Consider the following 16,532-nt stretch of genomic DNA (forward strand, 5'->3'; position numbering starts at 1 on the left):
GCGCTTAGTAAAATTTTCAACAAAATAGTGTAGTAGTAATAAAACTGAATTTGTATGATAGAACACGTAAAGTCACACAATGTACGACCTGCTCCACAATAACATGCAGCAGTTCATTACTTGAGAAATAAATAAATAAATAAATAACAGATGTAACTGGTCCTTGATGTTCTGGATACCAGCACTAGAAGTTCGAGCTAGTCCCACACCTGATCCCGCTGGCCTTCAGAGCGCCTCAACATCATGCAGACAGTTCATAGAGACACGTGCTGTGTGCGGACGAGCACTGTCCAGTTGAAAAATGGCATTGCGATACAGTGACATCAGAGGTAATATGGGGTGTTCAAAAAGTCTCTCCGCAGTGCTGTATGATTGTTACACACGCGTGCCGTATGCCGCGCCTCAGTGAAATACAAGTTATTAATTTATTGAATATTCATTTTTACCTACAAATTTTCACATTAAATGTTGAAAGTGTTCCCCCTGTTGTTGAATACACAATTCAGTTCGTCTCATCATGTTACCAAACACAAGCTGTAACATTTCTTCTGTAACAGAAGCATTGAAAGTAGATATTGGAGTTTTCAATTCATCGATGGATTTTGGACGGTTTCTATAGACAGTTGCTTTCGCTGCACAACAGAAGAAAAGGTCAGGTGGTGTTAGGTCAGGCGATCCTGGAGGCCAAAGTCTCTGTGAAATTATGCGACCACCAAAAACATCAGTAAGCAGTGACATTGAAACGCTAGCTGTATGCGCGGTTGCACCATCTTGTTGAAAATAACCGTTTCACTTAACACAAGTTCTCCTATGAATGGATACAGAATATCACTGCAGTATCGTTGTGCGTTTATTGTTTCGTTGAAAAATATGGGACCCACAATCCGACGTCTAGAAACGGCAATCCAAACTCCTATTTTCACAGAATGAAGTGGTTCCTCACGAATACACAATGGATTTACAGTACTGCACGTACGACAATTTTGAGGCCACGCCTCATCAGTGAAAAACGTTTCATTAAGAATATCCCTTCCATTTTGTTGAACGAAATTTTCGAACCATTGACAATAATGCAGTCTCTTGCCATGATCAGTATTTTTCAGTTCTTGCACGACTGTCACTTTGTATGGGAAACGTTCTAATTTTTTCCTTACAGCTGCGTCGGCCGTTCCGACACCAATATCGATTTCCTGGGCGAGTTTTCTTACTGACGTGTTCGGACTCATGGACATTTTATCGGAAATACCGAGTAGTTTATCCTCAGACGAAACGATAGGACGAACACTTCTCGGTGCATCTGTCACTGAATCCGTACTTCGAAATTTGTTAATCAAATCTCCCACAATATCGCGATGTGGGAGTGTTGTCTCCTGAAAAACTGAATTAAATGTTTGACGAACTGACACTGTATATTTACCGCCAGCTTTGAACACTTGTTCAACTAAAAACACAGTTCTTCAATGGTCAGCATCTTAACAGTGACAAAAACGAACAAAGGAACTAAACTTAAACGTTCACGTTAACACGTAACGATACACCCCAACGATAGTACTGACGCTGGCTGAGAAAAACGAAGCAGTGGAATATTGGGAGAGTCTACTTGAAGGGAAGTAACCCAGGCAGGCGAACAATCATACGGCACTGCGCAGAGACTTTTTGAACACCCCGTACCTGAGGATGCATGATGTTGTGACATACCGTTGAGCCATCACAGTCCCCTCAAGCACTACCAAGCGTAATTTAAAGTTATAGCAATGGCTGCCCACAACATGACGCCTAGAGTACCTGCGCCTGTGGCTCTCCAAAACACTGGAAGAAAGGAACCGCTTGCCACGTCGCTACCACACCGACGATGGTCATCCGGGATAATGCAGAACAGCAAGTCATTTATGAACGCAATGCGATGACATGTATCAGCAGTCCATACTTCCCCATCATGACACCACTCCAAACGGAGGCGTTTGTGTCGTGGTGTTAATGGAAGCCCATGCGAGGGGACCGTAATTCCCTAGTCCGGTTGATACTGTCTGTCGGGACAGGGCACAGTTGTGAAGCACAATACGGTGCACAATACGGTTGTGGTGCACAATACGGTGTTTTTTTTTGTGGTTTTAGGGCGCAAAACTTCTATGGTCATTAGCGCCCAGCCCGTGACTTAAGACAATAAAAAACCGAAATTGAAAACCAGCAGCAATGGGAACAAAGTCATAAAATTGGAGAAACTAAAAGTAGAAGGAATACTTAAAAATCCACTACAGAAAGGGGGTGGTTGTCCCCAAAAAAAGCTTCAAATGACTGACGTCATTTCACTGTCACTAATAAACTGGAGAACGCGGTCGGCTGAGCGTGTGTCATCTGCTAAAATCGACGATAGATCAGGCGATAGCTGTAGACGGGAGCGTAACGGATTAAAATAGGGGCATTCAATTAAAAGGTGTCTTACTGTCCACAGCTGAAAGCAGTGGGGACAGAGTGGGGGAGGATCGCCGCTTAAAAGATGTCGATGGCTAAAAAGACAGTGCCCTATCCGGAGTCTAGCTAAAATTACCTCCTCCCGACGACGCGTTCGGGAGGAAGAGGTCCAAGCGCAAGGAAGGGCTTTCACTTCCCGCAATTTATTACGGGAAAGTGTTGACCAATGCGCATGCCATAAATGAGCAACTTGGCGACATAAACCGCTCCGTAGATCGGTGAAGGGAAGCGACTGAATAGCTGGCCGAGGAAGAGAGACTGCAGCCTTGGCCGCTATATCGGCCGCCTCGTTCCCACAGATACCAGCGTGTCCCGGGAGCCAGAGGAACGCCACCGAGACGCCCCCCAGGTGGAGCAAGCGCAGACAGTCCTGAATCCGGTGCACCAGAGGGTGCACAGGGTAAAGAGCTTGGAGACTGAGGAGAGAGCTGAGAGAATTGGAGCAAATAACGTACTGTATCCGCTGATGGCGGCGGATGTAGTGGACAGCCTGGAGAACAGCGTAAAGCTCCGCAGTATAAACCGAACACTGGTCGGGAAGCCGAAAGCGATTTGGGGTGTCGCCAACAATATAGGCACTCCCTACACCTAACGATGTTTTCGAGCCGTCGGTGTAAATAAATGTGGCGTCCGTCATTTCTGCACAAAGAGCAGCAAATGCCCGACGATAAACAAGTGTAGGGGTACCATCCTTGGGAAATTGACAAAGGTCACGGAACAGGCAGATCCGGGGACGGAGCCAAGGCGGTGCTGTACCCCAAGTTGTCAAAAAGGTTTTAGGAAAGCGAAAGGAAAGAGAATGGAGCAGTTGACGGAAGCGGACTCCCGGGGGTAGTAGGGAGGAGGAGCGGCCTCCATACCCTACATCAAAGGAGGCGTCGAAAAAAAGGTCATGGGCTGGATTAGCAGGCATGGAAGACAGATGGCTAGCATAACGACTCAGGAGGACTGCTCGCCGATTGGACAGCGGAGGTTCAGTAGTCTCAGCATAAAGGCTTTCCACAGGGCTAGTGTAAAAAGCTCCATACACTAAACGTAATCCACGGTGGTGGATAGAGTCGAGACGCCGAAGAATAGACGGCCGAGCAGAGGAGTAGACTATGCTTCCATAATCCAATTTCGAGCGCACTAAGGCGCGATAGAGGCGGAGAAGGACCACTCGGTCCGCTCCCCAGGAGGTACCATTCAGGACACGGAGGGTGTTAAGCGATCGCAGACAGCGAGCCGAAAGATAGGAAACGTGGGAGGACCAGCACAGTTTTCTGTCAAACATAAGACCCAAGAATTTAGCGACGTCTGAAAACGGAAGGTTGACAGGACCTAGATGTAAGGAGGGCGGAAGAAACTCCTTACGTCGCCAAAAATTGACACAAACGGTCTTACCGGGTGAGAAACGGAAGCCGGTTTCGATGCTCCACGAGTGGAGGCGATCGAGACATCCTTGAAGACGTCGTTCAAGAAGGCTGGTCCGCTGAGAGCTGTAGTAGATCGCAAAATCGTCCACAAAGAGGGAGCCCGAGACATCAGGAAGGAGACAATCCATAATTGGATTTATGGCGATGGCAAACAGTACAACACTCAGCACGGATCCCTGGGGTACCCCGTTTTCTTGGGAGAAAGTACGGGAGAGAGTAGTGTTCACCCGCACCCTGCCATAAATTCGCGAAGAAAAAGGGGCAGCCGGCCTCGAAAGCCCCAAGAGTACAGTGTGCGGAGGATGCCTGTCCTCCAACAGGTATCGTATGCTCTCTCCAGATCGAAAAATATTGCTACCGTTTGGCGTTTCCGGAGAAAATTGTTCATGATATAAGTGGAGAGAGCAACAAGATGGTCAACTGCAGAACGATGCTTCCGAAATCCGCATTGGGCTGGTGTTAAAAGACTGCGGGATTCCAGCCACCAAGCTAAACTGTAATTCACCATACGCTCCAAAACCTTACAGACACTACTCGTGAAAGAAATGGGGCGATAGCTAGAGGGGAGATGTTTGTCCTTTCCAGGTTTCGGAACGGGAACGACAACAGCTTCCCGCCACCATCTGGGAAAGGTACTGTCGGTCCAAATTCGATTATAAAGGCGAAGGAGGTAACGCAGACTATGGGTTGATAAATGCAGCAACATTTGGACGTGGATACCATCCGGTCCTGTGGCGGAGGAGCGAGAAGAAGAGAGGGCATGTTGGAGTTCCCGCATGGAGAAAACAGTATTGTAGCTTTCGTGATTTTGAGAGGAGAAAGCAAGATGTCGCACTTCCGCTGCACGTTTCTTCGGGAGGAACGCTGGCGGATAATTTGAAGAGCTCGAAATCTCAGCAAAGTGCTGACCCAACGAGTTAGAAATTGCGACGGGGTCCACTAAGGTATCATGCGCGACAGTGAGCCCAGAGACCGGGGAGAAACTAGGCGCGCCTGAGAACCGTCGAAGCCGACTCCAAACTTCCGAGGAGGGAGTGAATGTGTTAAATGAGCTAATAAAGAATTTCCAGCTTGCCTTCTTGCTATCGCGGATGACGCGACGGCATCGCGCACGGAGCTGCATATAGCGGATACAGTTGGCCAAAGTAGGATGGTGACGGAAAATGCGAAGAGCACGTCGCCGCTCACGTATTGCGTCACGGCATGCCTCGTTCCACCTAGGAACTGGGGAGCGCCGGGGCAATTCGGAGGTGCGTGGTATTGAACGTTCCGCAGCTGTAAGAATAACGTCGGTAATATGTGTGACCTCATCGTCGACGCTGGGAATGCGACGGTCATCGAATGTCGCTAGAGACGAAAAAAGTGTCCAATCGGCTTGGGCAAATTTCCAGCGTCGCGAGCGCATATATGGCAGTGGAGGCTGCAGTCTAAGGACACATGGAAAGTGGTCACTCGAGTGTGTATCATCAAGGGCGAACCATTCGAATCGCCGAGCTAGCGGAACAGTACCGACCGCAAGGTCCAAATGAGATAAATTTGTCGTGGAGGCAGACAAAAATGTGGGGACCCCAGTGTTGAGGCAAACTAGATCCGCTTGGTGGAAGACGTCTAGCAATAGAGAGCCACGTGGACAAGGATGTGGAGATCCCCAAAGCGGGTGGTGGGCATTGAAGTCCCCAACCAGCAAATAGGGGGGTGGAAGCAATAGGGAAGGAGATCAGCTCGTGCCATTGGTGTGGATGATGGAATGTATACAGTACAAAGAGAGAACGTGTATCCAGAAAGGGAAAGACGGACGGCGACAGCTTGGAAGGAACTGTTTAAGGGGATTGGGTGATAATGGAGAGTATCATGGAGAAGAATCATGAGTCCTCCATGGGCTGGAGTGCCTGCAACAGAGGGGAGATCATATCGGATGATCGGAGATGACCGGCGAGTAGGATCGTAAGAGGACCGACAATTCATCCCGATTGGCTCGAATGCCGCGGATATTCCAGTGGATAATGGACATGGGGTGAACAGAAAATGGAGGAATGTGACCAAGGGTGCTGTCAACTCAACGACTGCTCAGAGCTTGCGACCGACAGCGTGGAATGGCATTCAGCTGAAGGCAGAAGATCCTGATCCATAGGTTGGTCAGGAGCAGCCCCTGCCACCAGCGATCGGCCGGTTGACAGGCCACCAGCAGTGCGCCTCGGCGACACAGAAGACGGCCGAGGGCGATTTCCGCCAGGTGGTGCTGTAGATGGGACACGCCTTGGCGGAGAAGGAGAGGAACTGGGTTTCTTTGGAGCCTTCTTGGAAGTATGATGTTTAGATGAAGGAGGAACCGATGGTTGTGAAGTTGCGGTACGTAAAAATTCTTCACGAGTATGCTATTTTTTCGAAGACTTGGCGTCTGACTTTTGGGCTCGAGATTTAGCAGAACCCGACGAAGGGTGAGCCATAGAGTGGGCAGGCGAAAGTGGTGAGGTTGAACGAGCGATCTTTGCGCTGGCCGATCTGACGACCGTGGCACTAAAGGTGAGGTAGCAAGTCTGCGTGGCCGCCTCCTTTGTTGGCCGAGGAGAAGCAAGGACAGTGCTGTATTTTCCTGTCTGAGGCACGGTGGGCTGGCGACTGGCAAATCATTTTCGAGCAGCAAAGGTCGACACCTTTTCCTTCAATCTTATTTCCTGGATGAGCTTTTCGTCCTTAAAAACGGGGCAATCTCGAGAGGAAGCAGCGTGGTCACCCATACAGTTGATGCAGCGAGGGGATGGAGGTGGACAAGCACCCTCATGGTCATCCTTGCCACACGTAACACATTTGGCCGGATTGGAACAGGACTGGCTGGTGTGATTGAACCGCTGACACCGATAGCAACGCGTAGGGTTTGGGACGTAAAGGCGAACGGAAATTATCTCATAGCCTGCTTTGATTTTGGATGGGAGTTGAACTTTGTCAAATGTCAAGAAGACAGTGCGGGTTGGAATGATGTTTGTGTCAACCCTTTTCATAACTCTATGAACAGCCGTAACGCCCTGGTCAGACAGGTAGTGCTGAATTTCTTCGTCAGACAAACCATCGAGGGAGCGTGTATAAACGACTCCACGCGAGGAATTTAAGGTACGGTGCGGTTCCACCCGGACAGGGAAGGTGTGGAGCAGAGAAGTACGCAGAAATTTTTGTGCCTGGAGGGCACTGTGTGTTTCTAACAACAGGGTGCCATTTCGTAATCTGGAACAAGACTTTACAGGACCTGCAATTGCGTCGACACCTTTCTGAATAACGAAAGGGTTGACTGTGGAGAAGTCGTGACCTTCATCAGACCGAGAAACAACAAGGAACTGTGGCAACGATGGAAGAATCGTCTGTGGCTGAGACTCAGTATACTTACGTTTGTGAGCAGACATAGTGGAAGGTGAGGAAACCATTGCGGAAGAATCCCCCATGATTACCGGCGTCTCCGATGGCGCGCTCCTCCCTTGTGGGGGCCCTCTCTGAGGGCACTCCCGCCTTAGGTGATTGTTCACACCTCAGGTCACACCTCCCGACAAACGGACGGAGGGACCAATCGGCACTTTCGGAAGGTATCAGCTCGGGTAATCACCCCTCCCTGGGCCTGGCCGTTACCAGGTGTCCTACCTGTCTACCCAGGGCGGGGAATTACGCGTTACCCCGTCACCGGCTACGCACAAAAGGCGTGGGTCGGCCTTCAGACACGCACAGGGAGGAAGAAAGAGAAAGGGAAAGGAAAGAAGAGAGGTCTCAAACGCCACAGCGGAGAAAAGGGAAAGAGAAGAGGTAAGGAAAAAGGAAGGACAAAGGAAGGAAGAAGACATAAAAGCAAGGAAGGCGAAGAATGCAGTACATTTACGAGCGTCCGTCTCCGGACGTAGGCACAAACCATACTCCCAGATGGGGAGAAAGGGAAGGAAAGAGCCAGAGGTGAGGGGAGGAGGGGCGAAGATAGGGATGGGGAAGGATGCGGAAAGGGAAGGTATGCAGCCTGGAAAGGAAGGGAGGCCACATTAGCTCGGGGTCCCGTGCTCGCTACGCACGTATCCACAAAAGAGTTGTGGACCCCCTGGGGGGACAATACGGTGTTGCTGTCTTATGGTGGACCGAAAACTTGGTGAAGAACTTGCTTGCCTAACATTTCCATACAGTCGCAACACTGCCCCACTGCTTCACACATTTAGATATCGCACAACTCGACCAGCTCGCCATATGGAGACCTACAATGAAGCCCCTTTCAAATTCTGTGAGGTGCTGATAACGCTGTCATACACGTACACGAGTGCGTGGAATCTGTGTGTCCTGCAGAATGATCACTCGACACCTGACTGTTCATGCCACTTATATACCCCAGAAGGGCTGGTGACAATAATAAACACAAACAACGCTAATGGACTCTGTTGGCCGTTCCACCAGTGACAAAGAATTGCATCTCTAATCAGTTACAGGGTGTTTCAAAAATGACCGGTATATTTGAAACGGCAATAAAAACTAAACGAGCAGCGATAGAAATACACCGTTTGTTGCAATATGCTTGGGACAACAGTACATTTTCAGGCAGACACGCTTTCGAAATTACAGTAGTTACAATTTTCAACAACAGAAGGCGCTGCGGTCTGGGAAACTCTATAGTACGATATTTTCCACATATCCACCATGCGTAGCAATAATATGGCGTAGTCTCTGAATGACCTTACCCTAAACCTTTGACAACGTGTCTGGCGGAATGGCTTCACATGCAGATGAGATGTACTGCTTCAGCTGTTCAATTGTTTCTGGATTCTGGCGGTACACCTGATCTTTCATGTGTCCCCACAGAAAGAAGTCACAGGGGTTCATGTCTGGCGAATAGGGAGGCCAATCCACGCCGCCTCCTGTATGTTTCGGATAGCCCAAAGCAATCACACGATCATCGAAATATTCATTCAGGAAATTAAAGACGTCGGCCGTGCGATGTGGCCGGGCACCATCTTGCATAAACCACGAGGTGTTTGCAGTGTCGTCTAAGGCAGTTTGTACCGCCACAAATTCACGAAGAATGTCCAGATAGCGTGATGCAGTAATCGTTTCGGATCTGAAAAATGGGCCAATGATTCCTTTGGAAGAAATGGCGGCCCAGACCAGTACTTTTTGAGGATGCAGGGACGATGGGACTGCAACATGGGGCTTTTCGGTTCCCCATATGCGCCAGTTCTGTTTATTGACGAAGCCATCCAGGTAAAAATAAGCTTCGTCAGTAAACCAAATGCTGCCCACATGCACATCGCCATCATCAATCCTGTGCACTATATCGTTAGTGAATGTCTCTCGTGCAGCAATGGTAGTGGCACTGAGGGGTTGCCGCGTTTGAATTTTGTACGGATAGAGGTGTAAACTCTGGCACATGAGACGATACGTGGACGTTGGCGTCATTTGGACCGCAGCTGCAACACGGCGAACGGAAACCCGAGGCCGCTGTTGGATCACCTGCTGCACTAGCCGCGCGTTGCCCTCTGTGGTTGCCGTACACGGTCGCCCTACCTTTCCAGCACGTTCATCCGTCACGTTCCCAGTCCGTTGAAATTTTTCAAACAGATCCTTTATTGTATCGCTTTTCGGTCCTTTGGTTACATTAAACCTCCGTTGAAAACTTCGTCTTGTTGCAACAACACTGTGTTCTAGGCGGTGGAATTCCAACACCAGAAAAATCCTCTGTTCTAAGGAATAAACCATGTTGTCTACAGCACACTTGCACGTTGTGAACAGCACACGCTTACAGCAGAAAGACGACGTACAGAATGGCGCACCCACAGACTGCGTTGTCTTCTGTATCTTTCACATCACTTGCAGCGCCATCTGTTGTTGAAAATTGTAACTACTGTAATTTCGAAAGTTTGTCCGCCTGAAAATGTACTGTTGTCCCAAGCATATTTCAACAAACGGTGTATTTCTATCGCTGCTCGTTTAGTTTTTATTGCCGTTTCAAATATACCGGTCATTTTTGAAACACCCTGTATATGGCCTCTAATGATGTGTTTGTGTGCGAAATTACATTGATATCTGACCATGTCTTCTGGCTGCTGCAATTTTTCTATCATTTCCATTCAATAATGTCTTATGGATAATTTTCTGGGGTAACCCATCAATTATGATAAAGAACTATTCAAAATTCTGGAATCAGCTGAGTGCAAGGTTCGTATTCCAGACGCCATATTTGTTTACAAATGTGGCAGTATACATGTGATGTGTTACGACAGCAAAAGGAACCTTTGACCACTGAAGTTACTCTAGTTTATTTAATGTTTACCATTAGATATCAGTTTAATTTTTTGTCAAAAGTAATCCTAAACCATATTCTGAAATAGTGTCTTGTTTCTCCACTAGGCAGTGCCACAAGTTCCTCCAAAAATCGTAACACAACACACACAAAAATGTAATACTTACTAATGTAAATCCACCCGATGATGGAGGTTTAAACCTTCTAAACGCGTCGTGGAAATAAATAAAACGGTGACTGGTAACAGTGAACTTGTTGTCCCATTTAATGTCAGTAACAGTCACGGTAAAGCCTAACCTAAAAATGTTCGCATTTAAAATGTTCGCATCAAAAATTTCTTATATACCACCCTCTTCACTGACACCTGCTACGTGAAGTGTTGGTATGACTCTTTGCTGCAAAGAAGCGAGTATAGTATGTATTCTCCGAACTTCAGGAAAGTCCATTTTCAGAGAATCACTTAAGGAGAGTCATATCACTGTATGATGACAATGTTAAATTGTCTGTATAAACGCCCCGCTTTCTCAGGAACTATTGAGTATATAAAGATGAGATTTTTACCACATGTTCCTTCATGTTTTGTCAATGTATTGCTGTGCAATTACTTTAAAACGACAATTGGAAAAATGTTATGATTTTTTGCTAAAAATATGTTTTTCTGGTGTAAATTTTCAAAACATTACTTTATTGAATTTTAACTATTAGAGTAAATGCTACTACAGTAGACCTACAACATCAAGGTACTGCCAATGTTATGTGGTAAGCAATTCATATTTGTAGATTTAGACGTTTCTGAGAAAAAAGCGGCATTTATACTGAGAAATTTCATTTTGAGAAAATTCCGTTTTAAATAAAAAATTTAATACACAGCCGTCTGATACGTGCAATATATGTAAGAATCCTCCTGACTTTTACTCCTCATCTCTTTCTTCATCTTCCTCATACAATGGTGCCTTCCTTTCCTTGGACCTGGCTTCTTTTGACCCACTGTTTGCTGCAGTCTCTGCCTTCATGACTCGCAGCTGGTCCACGTCCATTACACTTTTATTGGTGTTTTAACCTTCATGAATTCCAAGATACTCCAAAACTTGTAGTCTCCCGGAATAGCCGTCATTAAAAGTAAGAGCAACGTCAGCAACAGTAAGTTCGAAGATTCACCTTCCAAGAAAAACCTTTTTTTGGAATTCTTGACCATGTAATATTGTTAAAAGATTCGTTGGCATTTTGTGCTTTGCCTTTCAGACATTTCTTCGACAGCTGTGGATGGGCAAGATGCTGAAACACGGATTTCATAGCAAGCACAACGGCGTTTGGTGTAGTAGTTTTGTGAGAGAGTGTATTTACTTATCTTCCTCTTTTGCCTTCAGGTATATACACCACTCAGTGGAGCACAGATTGGGAATTGATTCAGCATCTGTAGACAGCGTGTGGAAATAAATTGCCCAACCAGTTCTCTTCACACCATATAAATAATCCCTGTTATGTCTAATTAAAGAAAAGCGCTCCGTCTTCAAGCCACAAGTGGCCCATCGGGACCATCGAACCGCCGTGTCATCCTCAGCTGAGGATGCGGATAAGAGGAGCTTGCAGGCAGTGCACTGCTCTCCCAGTCATTATGATGGTTTCCTTGGACCGGAGCCGCTACTATTCGGTCGAGTAGCTCCTCAATTGGCATCACGAGGCTGAGTGCACCCCGAAAAATGGCAACAGCGCATGGCGGCCCGGATGGTCACCCATCCAAGTGCCGGCCGCGCCCGACAGCGCTTAACTTTGGAGATCTGACGGGAACCGGTGTTATTTCTAATAGCCATAACATAATACTGTGTAGTCTGATCAATTTATCAGTCAGCAAGAGACTCAAACAGCAGTTGGAAATTACTAAGTGATCACAAGATGTAAGTACCAAGCGTCGACTGAATGATAAATAAATTAATCAGATTACACAGTATTTTGTTATGGCTATTAGAAATAACCCCGGTTCCCGACAGATCACCAAAATTAAGCGCTGTAGGGCGTGGCTGGCACTTGGATGGGTGACCATCCGGGCCGCCATGCGCTATTGGCAGTTGTTTTTTTAACGTACCAGTTGTAGAATGCATTGATATTCTGACAGAGCTGATACACAAGTCTAATGTCAATCCTATGGAATTGAATGACTTGAAACTGGCCACACAGACATGCCTGGCACAGAACTATTTTCAGTTGCAAGGGACTCTTTATAAACAATTAGATGGCTTAGCTATGGGTTCCCCTCTTAGTCCACTGTTGGCTGAAATATTTATGAACCCTTTTGAACAAAATTTTCTAAAAACAGAACCTTTCAGTGCAAATATCAAATACTGGTTTAGATATGTATGTGATGTCCTGTGTATGTGGACTGGTACTACAAGACAATTCAGCACATTTTTTAAAAACCTAAACAGTCAACATAAAAATATCCATTTGACAATGGAGTTTGGCAACAAATCCATAAACTTCTTAGACCTCACCACTAATATGAGTACACACACACACACATTGTTTCAAAATTTACAGAAAAACTACAACTACAGACACAGTAATACCTTCTTGCTCACAATGCCACATAGCTCACTAACATGCAGCTTTCCACTCAATGGACACTGTCTCATATCTATCCCCATGTCCAGAGATGATTTTAAAGCAGAGTTAGATACAATAAAATTTATTCCCACAGCGAACGGCTACAATCCAGTTCTTTTGACCACAACTTGCCCAGGAAACAAAAACAGAAAATTATACCCCTCCCACCTGCATCATCATCCACTGTCTGCAAGAAATGGTGTACACTACCATTTCTAGGTGAGGTATCACAGATTGTAGCCAAAGCACTGAAATCCTGCAAGTATAGGCTTTCCTACTATGTCAGGAACACGACAGCCCAGTGCATTTTTAATAGCAAAGATAAGATCCAGTTATTAGTCACCAGTGTGGTATACAAAATCACCTATTCTGATTGTGACAAATTTTACATTGATCAGTCAGGCAGAGACATAGCAGCTAGGCTGGACGAACATGAATGCAGCTGGAGGTTGCATAACTCAGACTCTGTATTTGCTGAGCATGTACTGAGTGAGGGTCACAACTACCAGCCAGTGCCCCATGTACTTCATCTAGGCCATAAACTCAAGCTGCTGGAAGCCCAGGAAATTAACAAACATATTGCTCACAGTCCAGATTTAATCCTAAATGACCGGACACAGCTCAACACTTCCCTTCTCCTAAACTTCATATAATCATCTCCGGTGTTCATTACTTCCCACACTGTCTCTTCCTACATATTCCCATTTCCCTGTTTTCATTAAGTTCTTTTGTTTTGTTAAAGTTGTCTTTGTATTCAATATAGGCTGTAGTTTCAATAGTTAAGGCTTTCTTTTAACTGGTAGTTGTATTGCTGTCCATGTTTAACACCCCTTGTAGTTGTCTCATCGAATATTGTTCATATTTTACTTTGTTCATTTATTTAATGCAAACTGTTACACAGCCACTGTTTTGATTATAGCCGGCCGGTGTGGCCGTGCGGTTCTAGGCGCTTCAGTCTGGAACCGCGAGACCGATATGGTCGCAGGTTCGAATCCTGCCTCGGGCATGGATGTGTGTGGTGTCCTTAGGTTAGTTAGGTTTAAGTAGTTCTAAGTTCTAGGGGACTGATGATCACAGATGTTAAGTCCCATAGACCTCAGAGCCATTTTCTTTAATTATAATATTAATGTCAAAATGCGGTACAACCACACCCTCAAAGATTGCATTTACTGTAGGTTCCCTCAAACGCCTCCATTTTCCTGCATTTATTTCTATTTAACTTATTGATATTGCTTAAGTTCCTTATATATTCTGTAGTTGCATTGATTATTGTCTCTTCTTTTGATTGGTTTGTTTATCACTCTCCATGTTTCACACCTCCTGATGTAGCCTTGTCTAGTACTAATTTTATTTTATTTTATTAGTTTTGTTTATTAATGGAAACTGTTATGTGGGCATGCTATTCCTATTTTGTGTTGAAAGGTTTTCCTGTTTGCTCTATTGTTATTTATGTACTGTTCAATTATTACTTTTTCATTGCATTACCACTTCTATGAATATCAAGAGCTCAGATGGCAACCCAGTTCTAAGCAAAGAAGGGAAAGCAGAAAGGTGGAAGGAGTATATAGAGGGTTTATACAAGGGCGATGCACTTGAGGACAATATTATGGAAATGGAAGAGGATGTAGATGAAGATGAAATGGGAGATAAGATACTGCGTGAAGAGTTTGACAGAGCACTGAAAGACCTGAGTCAAAACAAGGCCCCGGGAGTAGACAACATTCCATTAGAACTACTGATGGCCTCGGGAGAGCCAGTCATGACAAAACTCTACCATCTGGTGAGCACGATGTATGAGACAGGCGAAATACCCTCAGACTTTAAGAAGAATATAATAATTCCAATCCCAAAGAAAGCAGGTGTTGACAGATGTGAAAGTTACCGAACTATCAGTTTAATAAGTCACAGCTGCAAAATACTAACGCGAATTCTTTACAGACGAATGGAAAAACTGGTAGAAGCCGACCTCGGGGAAGATCAGTTTGGATTCCGTAGAAATGTTGGAACACGTGAGGCAATACTGACCTTACGACTTATCTTGGAAGAAAGATTAAGAAAAGGCAAACGTACGTTTCTAGCATTTGTAGACTTAGAGAAAGCTTTTGACAATGTTGACTGGAATACTCTCTTTCAAATTCTGAAGGTGGCAGGGGTAAAATACAGGGAGCGAAAGGCTATTTACAATTTGTACAGAAACCAGATGGCAGTTATAAGAGTGGAGGGGCATGAAAGGGAAGCAGTGGTGGGCAAAGGAGTGAGACAGGGTTGTAGCCTCTCCCCGATGTTATTCAATCTGTATATTGAGCAAGCAGTAAAGGAAACAAAAGAAAAATTCGGAGCAGGTATTAAAATTCATGGAGAAGAAGTAAAGACTTTGAGGTTCGCCGATGACATTGTAATTCTGTCAGAGACAGCAAAGGACTTGGAAGAGCAGTTGAACGGAATGGACAGTGTCTTGAAAGGAGGATATAAGATGAACATCAACAAAAGCAAAACGAGGATAATGGAATGTAGTCAAATTAAGTCGGGTGATGCTGAGGGAATTAGATTAGGAAATGAGACACTTAAAGTAGTAAAGGAGTTTTGCTATTTAGGGAGTAAAATAACCGATGATGGTCGAAGTAGAGAGGATATAAAATGTAGACTGGCAATGGCAAGGAAAGCGTTTCTCAAGAAGAGAAATTTGTTAACATCGAATATAGATTTAGGTGTCAGGAAGTCGTTTCTGAAAGTATTTGTATGGAGTGTAGCCATGTATGGAAGTGAGACATGGACGATAACTAGTTTGGACAAGAAGAGAATAGAAGCTTTCGAAATGTGGTGCTACAGAAGAATGCTGAAGATAAGGTGGGTAGATCACGTAACTAATGAGGAGGTATTGAATAGGATTGGGGAGAAGAGAAGTTTGTGGCACAACTTGACTAGAAGAAGGGATCGGTTGGTAGGACATGTTCTGAGGCATCGAGGGATCACAAATTTAGCATTGGAGGGCAGCGTGGAGGGTAAAAATCGTAGAGGGAGACCAAGAGATCAATACACTAAGCAGATTCAGAAGGATGTAGGTTGCAGTAGGTACTGGGAGATGAAGAAGCTTGCACAGGATAGAGTAGCATGGAGAGCTGCATCAAACCAGTCTCAGGACTGAAGACCACAACAACAACATTGCATTACCACCACACTGTCAAAGATGTTACTTACTATATGTTTCTACTTCAGTCTGCACGTGTTGCTTCTCTTCCAGTGTTGTTTGCAAACATTGTAACTTCTTTGGTGATAATAGTCAAATTTTGGTCATTTCGGGCGGCACGACGCGCCCCGGTGTCGTGTGCTGCAGGAGGATGCCGCCGTTCGCGTGGCTGAGCTGCCTGCGGCAGCAGGGCCGCAGCACCACCAGCACCAACACGAGCAGCACGGCGGACACGCTGACCAGCTCGGCGGCCGCGCCGCGCCACCGCGCCGCCGGCTCGCTGCGCCAGCTCAACAGCGTACACTTCTCGTCCGTGCTCTAGCTGCACGAGTACGGCGCCGGCGCTGCGCAGCACGCGAGGCGCTCCGTCAACAGGGTGCACTTCTGAGGACGCGCACGGCACCTGTCTCGGCACCGCTGAGTAGCTTCGCACAGTGGACGATGAATTTCGGGTCGCAAGAGCAGCGAACACGCAGTGTGTCACAGATTTCACTCGTCTTTCACACCATAGTATACAGGGTGAACGTTAATAAAGCCGACAAACTCTACGAACGAGTCCCAGACTGGCAGTAGAGGACAAAAGGACCCGTGAACATGTGCC

The 16,532-nt window shown here is 46.1% G+C and overlaps 1 protein-coding gene across 1 annotated transcript in view; it reads left to right on the forward strand.

Annotated features, from left to right (window-relative positions):
* Positions 1-16,136, forward strand: part of LOC126101403 (cardioacceleratory peptide receptor-like) — a gene marked incomplete at its 3' end in the record, with an annotated part of 348,677 nt that extends 332,541 nt beyond the window's left edge. Inside the window, exon 8 of the mRNA XM_049912066.1 lies at positions 16,079-16,136. Coding sequence (XP_049768023.1) covers positions 16,079-16,136 — 58 coding nt within the window. The remainder of the gene's footprint in view (positions 1-16,078) is intronic.
* Positions 16,137-16,532: the final 396 nt, after the last annotated feature.

The sequence above is a fragment of the Schistocerca cancellata genome, chromosome 9 (genome assembly GCF_023864275.1).
Source record: "Schistocerca cancellata isolate TAMUIC-IGC-003103 chromosome 9, iqSchCanc2.1, whole genome shotgun sequence".
In the NCBI taxonomy this organism is placed as follows: domain Eukaryota; kingdom Metazoa; phylum Arthropoda; class Insecta; order Orthoptera; family Acrididae; genus Schistocerca; species Schistocerca cancellata.